Raw genomic sequence first — 12689 nt, forward strand, 5'->3', positions numbered from 1 at the left:
AAAAAAAAAAAAAAAAAAAAAAAAAAACTAAATACCACTTCAAAGCACTATTTTTCATTAAATTTACTTTAAAACGAATGATTTAACACATGACATATACGTGACATACAATCCAATCGAAGTCTTCCTTGATTTTATAAATTACGAACAATTATGTGCACCCAATTGTGCAATTGTATTATAGATTATTGATACGATCTCAAATTTTGCTCTATTCGTTTTAATTTAAAACTAAAGAAATTTCATTAACAAATTGTTTCATTTAAAATAGAATTATCGCGTAAAAAAGATTATTGTCGCGTTGTCATGATCTTGAATCAGTATTCTCGTGTATTTTAATTATTTCACGTTAATCGTTAAAAAATGAATTAGAAAACAGTGTCCATAAAAATGTGATCTTGATATAATCAGTATGTAAGTTACAAAAATAATTTGACGCGAACGCAATTACGATGATCACGACTCTTTTTTTATTGTTCAATTAATAAGATAATAAAAATATCTATATATCATCGCGCCGGGACGAGTAATAAACGTGTCGTTACTTTCAATTTAAAATATGTTTAACAATAAGAAAAAAAAGACTATATTAAAACGTTACATAGCCGTGATTAAAAGAACAGTAATAAAAAAGTCAACTGTTTAATAATCCGAAATTGTAAAATTGTAAACATTCGTGAAAATTCTGTAAAATAAAATAATACTCTTTAACTTGAGAAAACCGTGGAACAACTTTCCTCGGCTGTAAATATCTTATAGATAATAGGGAAAAAAAAAGAAAAAACAAACAGGAAAAATATTGTAGCTGTAATTTTTAAGCGATTGGGCTTAAAATCGAAGAAAAAATAAAAAAAGGAACAAAAAAAGAAACAGAATTGCTATGACTCACTACGAGCATTATTGTTAAGACCACTTAAGTACACCTCTAAAATAAAATGTCTCTAATATGCTGTCATTTATAATAAATACATATGTATATATATATGTATGCAGTTATTAATCAAATGTTTTCCATATTTGTATTTGAGTTGCACTCCCATGAAAAATTTGATGGTAACTTACTTTAAGATTTACCATAAGAACTTATTGACCATTAGAGATCTGATGGTAACTTACCTTAAGACTTACCATAAGAATTTGCTGACAATTAGGTATCCGATGATCGGTAAGTACTTATGGTAACTTACCCCATTAGATCATGAATTATTTTACCGACAATCTTTACTTATTTTCTGTACTTTGATTGGATATTACTTGCGTAATTTTCAACCAATGAACGCTCTAGGTAGTGACTACACGCCCTTTTTTTCGTGCTACCTCCTTTATAACCATGCATTCCGCTTATATTTCTTTAATTTTTGCGTCACGAGAAAACTTAAGATCGTAACTATAAGAAAATCTGGAATTCTATTGGAAATTGAAAAAAACGTACGAACCTTCGAATCGAGGATGGTGTTTAAATATCTTTCACATAGTATATATTAATATAGTAAATGTATATTGATAGGTACATTTATTAATATTAGATATTTTTGATTAACACTTTGATTGTCTTTTATTATTCTTAAAAGTTGGTTCTCTGAACATATATTTTAAATTATTTAAATAATTATTATAATTGTTATTAGTGTAAATAAATTATATTGTTTACTCATATATATAATATTCCTGCAGACTCGGTCACTAAAACATTAAAAAAAATTTATTTTATTATATTATATTAATATAAAAAAGAAACATAATACTGTGTATGCTTAATCGTGGATTATTTATTTCTTTTTTTATTAATGAATTAGATATCAGTTATCAAAGAAATTTAAGAAAAACAGAATATAAGCGTTGAACATTTGAATTTTTGTAAATATCATTGGCTGAAAAATACAGATGGCATGCATTCGTTTCCTTGGATACGATAAAGAACCACAACAAGTATCGCATAGTTCAGACATAATAGAGTGGCATAGTACGAGCATAGTAAGCTATCCTAATATAACAATTTTGTTCCAGTATCAGTGATCGCGCTTTTAAACAAAATGGTAACAACAAAGAAACTGTTATAAATTTAAACAAATGCACAATATTATGCACCCGATTCCTGCACAACATATACATGTATAATATTTACACAAAGTAAAACACATCGTGTCACTTTTTTTTAACCTCTGTGCTGGAAAGCGAGGATAACAATTTCATGTAGAAAAATATACGATATTAAAGAATATTGAAATAATATACATATATTTATGAGAGGAGTTATTTATAATTTATAACATATAATAATTAACAAAATTTATGTTATACAAATTTGTAGTATTTTTTGGAGATTCAACGATATTCGATAAGCATGAGTTTGAGATACAAAATTGGATTTATATATATATATATTTAAAATTTTCATTTAAAAAATACGTGTGTTAAATAAATTAATTAGTTATTTTATATATACTCTTGAAATCGTAACGATTAAATATACTTTGGGTAGTAGTATCTTTTCGTTGTTGGTGGTGAAAGTGTCTATCGATCGTCCGAATAATTCAATTGCAATCTCATCTCTCTCTCTCTCTCCTTCTCTGATATGTAGGTTGCATCATTTATTTTGATTAATTAGATGTTTATCTTTACTTCCAGGGTCTTTTATCTATTTTGCGAAAATTACGTTCTAATCCGGAAAAAGAATTACGCCTTTTACTTTTAGGCTTGGATAATGCTGGAAAAACAACGATTTTAAAATCATTGGCTAACGAGGATATTACACAGGTGAATTTTTATAAGACGAATTCTTATTAATTATATAATTAATATTATAATAATATTAATTCTTACGGCAAGGATAATAATAATTATTATGATTTGAAATTTATAAGGTAACACCCACGCAAGGCTTCAATATAAAAAGCGTACAAAGCGAAGGATTTAAATTAAATGTTTGGGATATAGGTGGTGCAAGAAAGATTCGGCCCTATTGGCGAAATTATTTCGAAAATACCGACGTTCTCGTAAGTAAATGAAATATTTTCAAAATAGTATTACGAAAAAAAAAAAAACAAGAAAAAGGATTAAAATAATAGAAAAAATATTATCTTTTGCGTCATCACACTCGTCCACGGATGTGCATCATTTATTATACATTGCTTTTTTTGTTAAATTAATATTTCACCCGGGTATGGAAGTAATTTTATTGATTTCAAAAATTGCATTAGTCTGAAGCAACACAATAAACACAGGAACTTTTGATTAACCTTAATAGGAAAAGGAACGTTAATAAAATATTCACGTTCGTATTTTTATTGATTTCCTTTTCTTGTCAGATTTATGTAGTAGACAGTGCCGATATCACAAGATTAGAAGAAACAGGTCAGGAACTTTCAGAGCTATTATTGGAGGAGAAACTCAGTGGTGTTCCATTGCTGGTATACGCGAATAAACAGGATTTAAGTCATTCAGTGACAGCAGCGGAAATAGCCGAGGGTCTAGGACTTTACAACATCAAAGATCGCGATTGGCAGATACAATCTTGCGTTGCAACCGAGGGAAAGGGTGTTAAAGTAAAACCTTATTTATTTTATTTATTTATTTATTATAGTAAATCGATATATATATATTATGTGTTTATATAATATAAAATTGAGAGAATCTAAATATTATAAATATATTTAATTTTTCTTCTTCTTTTTTTGTTTCTATTTAGGAAGGCCTGGAGTGGGCGTGTAAGAATATGAAAAAGAAATAATGATCATCTCTACGATCTATACAGCTTCTTCTACTTATATTCCACTTATTATTTATTTATTGCTTTTATCTAATATTTACAAGAAGACATTGACAAAATGCTTTTTATATTATTATTATTATTATTATTAAGTTCACTTAGATCGCTCCGATATTTTTTCCTCTGATTTTAGCGATCGTATTTTTGTTGCATTGCTTTATATTTCAAATAAAGTACGATGACTTAAGATCAATTACTTACAGAAAATACGAATTAGCAATAAGTTTGATAAAATAAAGTTAATAAGAATATAAACTATATATATATATGTATTCCAGTTAAATTAAGCTAATAGCTTTCGTACTATTGTGAAAGGATAAATATAATAAACGAAGATGGTAATTATTACCCAGCACTAAATGCATAAATCCTTTTGAACGAATGCTACCAAACGTAAAATGTTTTTCGCTTTTGTAACTATACGCTATTTTACTTGAAACGATAACAAACAAAAAAAAGTACACCACAAATGATAACGGTAGCTACGTTGCGCACCAAGTAGCCACTCGTATTATCTATATTATTAATATTAATTCTTTGTATGAGACATATATATATATATAAATCACTCACGGTTTATCGCGGCTTAACTTCCTCGTATGTACATACATACAAACGATATTATTAAAAACATCATTGTAATTGGTAAAAACGTTCACTGGCACTGGCAGCGAAGTGTCTCGATCTTTATTTAAAACGTCTCTTTGATATATCAGGACAACCAAGTTTCCCCGAATAATAATAAAAAAAAGTTCTTATAGACACGTTATTATCACGATATTCTCAAAGTTCGTTGTGTTCTATATTTTCGGTAGTTACTCTGATTTCTTCTTCGTGGAAGGACGTGCAATCGGCTGGATATTTGTTCTAAAGAAAGATAATGAAAAAAAAACAAATGAAAATGTATAAGGAATAATTTGTCATAATTATTAGAAAATGTTAACGACGTTAAAATATATTACTTACGATACATCCATCGTGTTCCATCAAAGATCCGTAAAGTGTCCAAAAGTTAACATTTATTTTATTACTGATTATCCAAGCAGTTGGAAAACTTGTGATCTTCGTTATCGTAGTACGTAACATCGGTACATTGTTTTCGTTCTTTTCGTTTAATGTACAAAGTATTTGACTCGCGCATTGTGGCTCTTTGATTGCCCATTTGTACACACGATGAGACTGTTAATATAACAACAGACGAATAAATCAATAAATCGATTATTTAACGATCGATCGAGAAGATATATATCATTGTTATACTTACTCTTAAAATGGGTTCAACGATATCGTTATTTATCGTATCACTCAACTTGTTACTGAGTTCTCTAGCACTTATTTTTGACATAATGAAACCTTTTTCAGAAGCCAAATTGACGAGTTCTTGAATATAAGCTATCGCTGGTCTAACATATTGACTACTATCGATCTTCATGTTCAAATGTTTCCTTGCAGCAACGTTTAACAATCTAATTTAATATATACGATTATAAAATGGAATTGGTGCAATTGGTGAAAAATATTGAGGATAAAGATTAAAATACGAACCTGGAAATGCTCTCGGTTGGTTTGTTAGCATCGAACATGACAGATCTTGGATATCCTTGAGATTTGAGGAAACTGTTACCAACGAATTGAACAGTCGTCAAGTAACGTTGTCTTGTAACCGGATCGGACACGTGTGCTATCCATTCGGCAACAAAATTAGTTAACAATTTGATCCAACGTCGACGCAATGAAGGATTCTCGAAACTTCCAAGTATCTTCTCGTATTCTATGTTACCATTTTCGTCCGACATTTGTGCGACGAATTCCGACAAGCCGCTCTTTTTCCAAATGGCATGAGCCAATTCGGAATTGCTAAGAATAATTATTTATTAATTTATATATATATATATATAATTAATAATTATTTATTTAGTATTTCTCTCGTCCAAAATTACAATTTTTAATGATAAAATTTTACAGGGAACTTGGACATGAAATGTCTTGTTGAGGACTTTAAATAATAACGATCTAATTAACGAAGTTTAAATGTGTTGTGTTTTGAATATTAATAAAAAGAAAAATGTATGTCAAATTAAAGAAAAAAGACGCTGAACTTTAAAGATTAAGTTGCTGAAGAAGTCCCAATAAAGGGACGAAACGTCCAACTCAATCAAACTAAGTTCTACTTCTTTTCATGTCCAAGTTCCCTGTAAAATTTTATCATTATTAATTATGTTTAATACAAAATACCTGAAGTGATCCCACATAACATGAAAATGTTCCAAGATGGGTGGCAGGAACCACGAATGTCCGGAATGATCGTGCTTTTTCGTAGAATCTCCTGGTAAACCGACATTGTTAAAAGTATTCATGATCATAGGTAAGAAACCTAAGAGTGCTTCCCCGTTGCCATGTTGTCCTAACAGCATGCTACCGAAATTGATCATGTTCTCGAAACTAAGGCCCTGTTCTTCTTTGGTATCTGGTACATTTCTGGTGGTCCTTTTTTTATCAGCTAATCCAGTCATCGATGAGAAAGTATTTATCAAAGAACCCCAGGATATATCGTTTGGATCGTTTCCATCGTTGGCTAGCATGTTACCAACTTTCAAAAGTATCTGTCCTAATCCATTATCCTCGGATTTGACATTTCCCGTTAGACTGCCGCTGATCTTTTTTTTTTATCAAAAGATAAATTTCAAATAGTAAAATACATTTTTATGGGCAAAGATAAAAATCAGAAAAATGATAATTTTTCTACCTGCTTGCCTACGTCCGATTGTACGAAAGCACTTGCTGCATTCTTTAGTCCACCGACTGCATCTTTATCCGTTAGAAATGTCTTGGCAGCTTCGATAAAGGCGTTAGACATGTCATGATCGTTGTCATCGGTCTCGCAATGACCAACCGTTAGCAGAAAAAATAGGAACCACGTTCTAGACAGTAATAGCCACATCATTCTCGGCATGTTTCTTATCTGTAAACAATATTTTTTTATAATATGATTATTCAAACGGTATTTGTTGTGCACAATTTTTTTTTTGTTTTTTTTTTGTTTTTTTTTTTTTGTTTCAATTTATATTCTAACGTCATTATTCCCGTATCTCGTCGAGGATGATTTTGAAGTGAGAAACAAGAATAAGATACGTAGGTGTCGTTGACCCCCTCTTCCTCGACGATTCCTTCAACCGGATCTCATGATTCTGGTCGAGTTATTTTAGGATGCCACAAAACTGCGACCCATTTCAACTATTTTCAACGTAATATCCAATACAATAAGGTTTTTTTTATTCGCTTAACGATCTAACAATTAGAATTTTTTTTATTTAAAAAACGTCATGAAATCCACCCGAGAAAGTTTTAATTACGATTTATATCTTTGATCGTGAGTCATACGTTTTGCTGTTTATCTTTCAGCAAATCCGATCCTTTCACCATAGGATATTAAATTTGTTCAAATGCGTTTAGTGTGTGTGTGTGTGTGTGTATTGTGTTGTCTTGTCTTCTTCACCTATGACTCGACAAATTTATTGCGTTTCGAAAAGTAAGGACGAACTTGATCGCTATAAAACTCCAATGTATCCCTCTAACGCGCAATTTGAGTACCGTAAACCGCATGAAATTGGCATTCTCTAAGCTTGGGTAACGATTCGTTCTAACGGTACGAGCTGTGTTGTTAGTCATTGCTCCTCCAACGCGCCAAACTCTTCGATTGACTGTGTCTACATTTGCCATTTTATTTGAAATCTTTTAGCAATTCTCATTTAAATCGAACGAACAAACAAACAAACAATAATCTTTCATTTCTATTAGCTATCATAAATATCGATATAAATTAGATACAAAGTTTGTCCGAGCTGCAAACGTGTTTACTGTAAGATTCAACATCTTCTTCTTCTTCTACTTCTTTTAAAACATTTCTATCGTTCATTTCTAAATACCGTACCGTGTATTTCATTTATTTTTTGTATGACTCATTTTTCATCCCATGTAAAGCAGATGTTCGAGACAGAGTTGAGTTAACGATGTAACGGATCGTATTGTCGAGTTATCGATTAATGATATATAAAAAAAGAAAAAGTAACCACACTGGGGATAAGCTGAGAAACATAATTCCCTGTAAGCATTAGTCACTTGTCAACTGTTTTCAAAAGAACCGTATTATTGTATTATCATGCCATTTATATCGATGAATTTTGTTGTAAACTTATAACCAAAGAACACAACGAGTCATATTTTTGTCAAGATTTAAATTCATATTTGTATTTATAATTGTAGATCATAATTTTTCTTAACAACAATGAGCCTTCATCTCGTTTAATTCGATGTTACTTATTTCATTAGCTTTTTAACGAGATATTAAGAATTTTATTTGTGCTTGTTTTTTTTCTTTCTTACTTTCTTTCCTTCATTCTGAAAATAAACGCTACAATTCTTCCACATTCGTATGCTTCACGACGAACCGGAACGGCAAAGAAGAGTTCAGTGCCGTGCATGTTTAATAACGCGTGCCGTTAAAGTACATGCAAGTCTCTTTCGATATTGCACGAAAATAATTTAACAGTTGTTTTGATTACTTTATAATATTGTAATAAGTTGTTAGAACGAAAAGCTTCTTTTTTCGTTTTTACAAAAGGTTTTTGCATTACGCGAAAATAGGAACGCATTCTCGAAAAGCATAAAATATTTATCTTCTTATCAACTTGTTGATAAAGTTAAGCCTTGACTCACTAGTATGTTGTCGAAACGGTTATGAGAGCGCTATTATAATCGAACCACATTATTAGGTATTATGTGCTATTAACTTACTTCCTAGTGCACATAAATATTATAAGAACATTTGCAATTTTATATTTTTTAATGGATAGATATAGTATATAAAACTTGACCCTCATGAATTATTGATTTACGAGTTAATTCATTTCCATTATATTTATATGTTAAGAGTTTAGTATTTAATTAAATTAGTTATTTAAATTAATTAGTGTATACATTTGTTACGTCCGGAAACGCAATATGTTAAATTTAACTAACTAAAGCCTGTTTTTGCCACTCTGCCTGTATCGAGTATAGCTAGGATCAGGCAGGTTCGTTTTTTCCAAAAGTTAAACAACAATAAAAATAGCAAATGATATTCGAATGTAGATAATTAACAGGAGGAGCGAGGAGGAATTCGGAGGATTCTTAGGAGTGGAGGTTAAATTCCGTTCACCGTTGTTCTGGTTCACAAGCCAATTTAATATTTGGAAACATTTACTTACAGTTTCGTCGATGTACAATAATAAATCCTTTAATTCAATGAGAGTAGCTTACTCTTCTAGATCGGGTCGCAATTAATGCATTTATAAAATTTTTTCGTTCCTTCGGTTCAGTCGGAATAAAGCCAAGATGATTAGGCATGTATGTAGTTGCACCAACACAATTACACGTTTTCTTAAGATTAAACAACTGTAGAATAACACTCAGAATATAACAAACAAAAGACTGATCGGTAATATAACAATCACTAAAATATTAATATAATAAGGAAAATCGAAACTAAGGTTTCAAAAAACCAGACTAAAGTTGGACGAAAATGAAGACTCAAGATTTTAATCAACAAGACTACAAAAGTAGGACTAAGACTTAGACTGGACAAAAAAGTAAAATTAAGACTCGCGAGGGCCCAATAATTGTCTTGGTGGGACAACTATATAGGTATATAACCTATATAGGTTAATAATTGTCCCACGGGCGCATTCCGCTGACCTAAACAATCCCACGAGCATTCCAAGAAGTACCACTGGCGGAGGCAGTAATTAATAAGTTTTTAACATTCATTTAAAAATTTTCTTATTTGATTTTTTTTCTAGGAATATTTATTTTCTACTGATGATCCTATACAACTTGATTTAAGTTCATCCGCCCGTCTTATTCTAACGGCTAACGGATGTGATTATTAAATTTCGGCTAGGTTGCACTTTTGGAATGCGTGTGCATTGCCGTAGAGGACAAATAGGTCGAACATGTGCAAGGAATAGGGAGGAAATTTTCCGGTATATATCATGTAGTGGAAAAATACTGAGTGAAATTAAGTATTGATAAAGAAGAAATAATGTTTTAGAAATTATAAGCGTGGCGGGACGTCACACATTGTACAATTGATTATTTATGAAAACTATCTTATTAAAATAATTAATCACCTTTGAGAGTATTACAATTATAAATGACTTTAGATCCTGTTATTTCTTAATTAATAGTTTCAATTATGAAGCACGAGTACTGTTTAATGAATTTGACTTTTCATTAAACATCTATATAATGAAATAATCGAGCGTGGCACATGGTCTCGAATGGAAAATCATGGATCGTCTTAGATGTTAAAAAAACAAAAAAATACGGAAAATAAGGATATGTGTGCGTGTTTGTGTGTGTGTGTACGGTTGTCTGGATTTCGAGGTAACGATGTAATTAAAATGGTTAACTGGTTCGGAAACTTTACTATCACGAATGACGACTGTATTGTAATAAGTGCAGCAATCGTTATCAAGTAGAACAAACAAATAGAAAATTTACAAAACTACGAAATAAATAAAGGTCAAACGAATTCGAAAGACGAATGTGGTTCAAGTATTGATCGATTCTTCGAAGAAACATTAACACTCGTATTAATTCTTACGATAAGAGGAGCATTAATTAAGAAAATTGAAATTAGATCATAAATAATTATTCAATTATTTTCTCTATTGAGAAAAATCCCAACATATTATTTGTTCTAATATAATTTCTACAAATATTATATATATATTATTGTGTATTTAATAAATATATTAAAAAAATAATTTACCAAAAAACGGATGTGATATAATCTGTCGCTTTTTAATTCCAAAAGCACGATATTGTAGAAGTAGAAAATCGTCTTCTCGTAGAATGAATTCCAGTGAAATGAAGAAGAAGAGGAAGAAGAAGACGCGCTGGTTGTCGACTAGAAAGATTCAGCAGTTCTCTTGTCTCTACTACCATACACTTGACACAGCAAAGGTTGTGGCGTGACTGGTGTTCAACGTAGCCGGACGAACGGTACTTACTTACCTGAGCGAACGAGCTTACCTGGCCTACGAACGTACAAGCCAGGTAAGACGGGACGAGCAGGAGGATGCACTATTAAACGAATACGATACAGCACCGTCACCTTTTTCTTTTTTCTTTTTTCTTTTCCTTCCGCGTGCCCCTTTCTCTCTATTTTTTCGTTTTTTTTTGTTTTCTTTTTTATTTTAATTTATTTTATTTTATTTCAATTTTTTACCGAAGCAATTTTTGTTTTAATCGAACTTAACAAAATACTACTTCCATTTGGTTTCAATATAATCTTCATTTTTTTAATTATTTAATTCTACACTCGCGCACATAGATGAATGAGGGGGAAACAATGTTATAAATAAAAAAAAAAAACGAAGAGAAGAAAGTGTATAATTATTTTGAAAAAAAAAAAAACAAAAAAAAGAAAAAAGAACAAAACGTTTGTATATAACCAATAGTACGGCAAAATATCAGGAAACATTTAATTGGTCGGTTTCTTAACGGTAACGTCTCCGTAAAAATGGCTCCGAGTGGCGAGAGCGAGTCATTGACCTCCCCAAAAAATTAAGGGGGAACTAAAATCCGTGGACGGTAACATTATTAGCCATTCGATTCCAAGTACCAAGGTCGCACCTTGTTCGATACAATGCCAGGAAGGAACATTCAACCGGTTCCAAAGTGTGGCTCGGTGCCAAGATTTAAGTGCCAGATGATCGTTTGCATTCCTTCATGGATTTATTTATTTTCATTTTTATCCCACGAATCGTCGTTTAAATGCGCGTGATTCTTGATAAATACGAATTTCCGATTTGTTTTCTTTTTTTTTTTTTACAATAATTTTATTTGTATTCTAAACGTAAGTGAAATAAGAGATATGCATTAGTTTGAAAAAAAGAAAAAAAAATTAATTTTTTTTGCTTCGTCAACAATTTTAACTATTATCGAGCGTAATCGATGGTATACGTGTGATAACAAAAATCAATAATAGTGTTCGTTTAGATCATTATATTATACTTTATGTTTATTTCTGTTTAATTAACCTATTTTTCTTTTCGTTACCTTATTAACTAGTTCATTATGCTACGTGGCATAAAGAAATGTGCTGATACAATATAATCTACAATATGACAAATATTTTAACCACCTGAGTCATCATTTTGTTTTCTCTTTTCTTTTTTCTTTTTTTTTTTAGAAATAAATGGGTTAAAACATTTATATTAGCCGTAAATATTTCATGTATACTATATTACTCTTTCATTTTTCTTTTTTCAAAATGTTGTTAAGAAAAAATATTATATTAATTAGCGTGATAAATAATGGACGACATTACTTCACCATACGTTTTTATTTTTTTTTTATTTTTTTTTCACAAAATTTACCAATAAACTAAATATTTATATTTACGTTTAATTGTTCATTAAGTGGTAACGAATTTACGAAAGAAAATGTTTATCTAAATATTTGTATTATTCGTTGAATTTAGTATTTAAAAGGCACGTAGGTTTATTGCCAAATGTCTTTCCATCGTTTATTATTAGACTGGAATAGGTAATTTTATTTGAAATACGTCAATAAAAAGGTATAATTAAGGCTTATTTACTTATCTAATAATTAGACGATCGTTTTGTGAATTTCTCGGATAAAATGGACTTCCACAAACATTTAACATTAGGCTACCTTTACTCATAATGTTTTAATTTTTTCATTGATAAGAATAAAACGTCGTAGTTTGCATATATGTATAATATAAATCGTTAACATTTTACATCATACGTATTTTTTAACGTTTCATTCGTTGTCTTTACAAAGATACGGTCTTTTTTGTTGCATTTTTAATGCACTTCACGTAAAATATCGGAGTTTGTTAACTCGTATT

The 12689-nt window shown here is 30.4% G+C and overlaps 2 protein-coding genes across 2 annotated transcripts; one reads left to right on the forward strand and one right to left on the reverse strand.

Moving 5' to 3' along the window:
• Positions 1 to 1738: 1738 nt before the first annotated feature.
• LOC106787642 (ADP-ribosylation factor-like protein 3) lies at positions 1739 to 4113 on the forward strand. The gene is made up of 5 exons (XM_014750189.1): positions 1739 to 2036; positions 2629 to 2757; positions 2865 to 2996; positions 3309 to 3545; positions 3689 to 4113. The coding sequence occupies exons 1-5, from the start codon at positions 2034 to 2036 to the stop codon at positions 3728 to 3730; spliced, it is 543 nt and encodes a 180-aa protein (XP_014605675.1). The 5' UTR covers positions 1739 to 2033; the 3' UTR covers positions 3731 to 4113.
• A 335-nt stretch (positions 4114 to 4448) lies between these two features.
• On the reverse strand, positions 4449 to 10830 carry LOC106787641. The gene is made up of 7 exons (XM_014750188.1): positions 10581 to 10830; positions 6516 to 6731; positions 6005 to 6426; positions 5315 to 5626; positions 5034 to 5235; positions 4736 to 4948; positions 4449 to 4636 (listed from the first exon to the last, which is right to left on the reverse strand). The coding sequence occupies exons 2-7, from the start codon at positions 6720 to 6722 to the stop codon at positions 4553 to 4555; spliced, it is 1440 nt and encodes a 479-aa protein (XP_014605674.1). The 5' UTR covers positions 6723 to 6731; positions 10581 to 10830; the 3' UTR covers positions 4449 to 4552.
• Positions 10831 to 12689: the final 1859 nt, after the last annotated feature.

The sequence above is a fragment of the Polistes canadensis genome, unplaced genomic scaffold (genome assembly GCF_001313835.1).
Source record: "Polistes canadensis isolate GaletaPanama2010 unplaced genomic scaffold, ASM131383v1 scaffold_108, whole genome shotgun sequence".
NCBI classification, from domain to species: domain Eukaryota; kingdom Metazoa; phylum Arthropoda; class Insecta; order Hymenoptera; family Vespidae; genus Polistes; species Polistes canadensis.

Excerpts from the sequence above, each read along its gene's own strand:
- LOC106787641 (XM_014750188.1), bottom strand. The coding sequence starts at position 6,722 with ATGCCGAGAATGATGTGGCTATTACTGTCTAGAACGTGGTTCCTATTT. Across the intron at positions 4,949-5,033 it reads TCGTTGAACCCATTTTAAGA|TCTCATCGTGTGTACAAATG; the intron begins GTAAGTATAACA and ends TTATATTAACAG. Across the intron at positions 4,637-4,735 it reads TGGAACACGATGGATGTATC|AACAAATATCCAGCCGATTG; the intron begins GTAAGTAATATA and ends ATCTTTCTTTAG.
- LOC106787642 (XM_014750189.1), top strand. Across the intron at positions 2,758-2,864 it reads CTAACGAGGATATTACACAG|GTAACACCCACGCAAGGCTT; the intron begins GTGAATTTTTAT and ends GAAATTTATAAG. Across the intron at positions 3,546-3,688 it reads CCGAGGGAAAGGGTGTTAAA|GAAGGCCTGGAGTGGGCGTG; the intron begins GTAAAACCTTAT and ends GTTTCTATTTAG.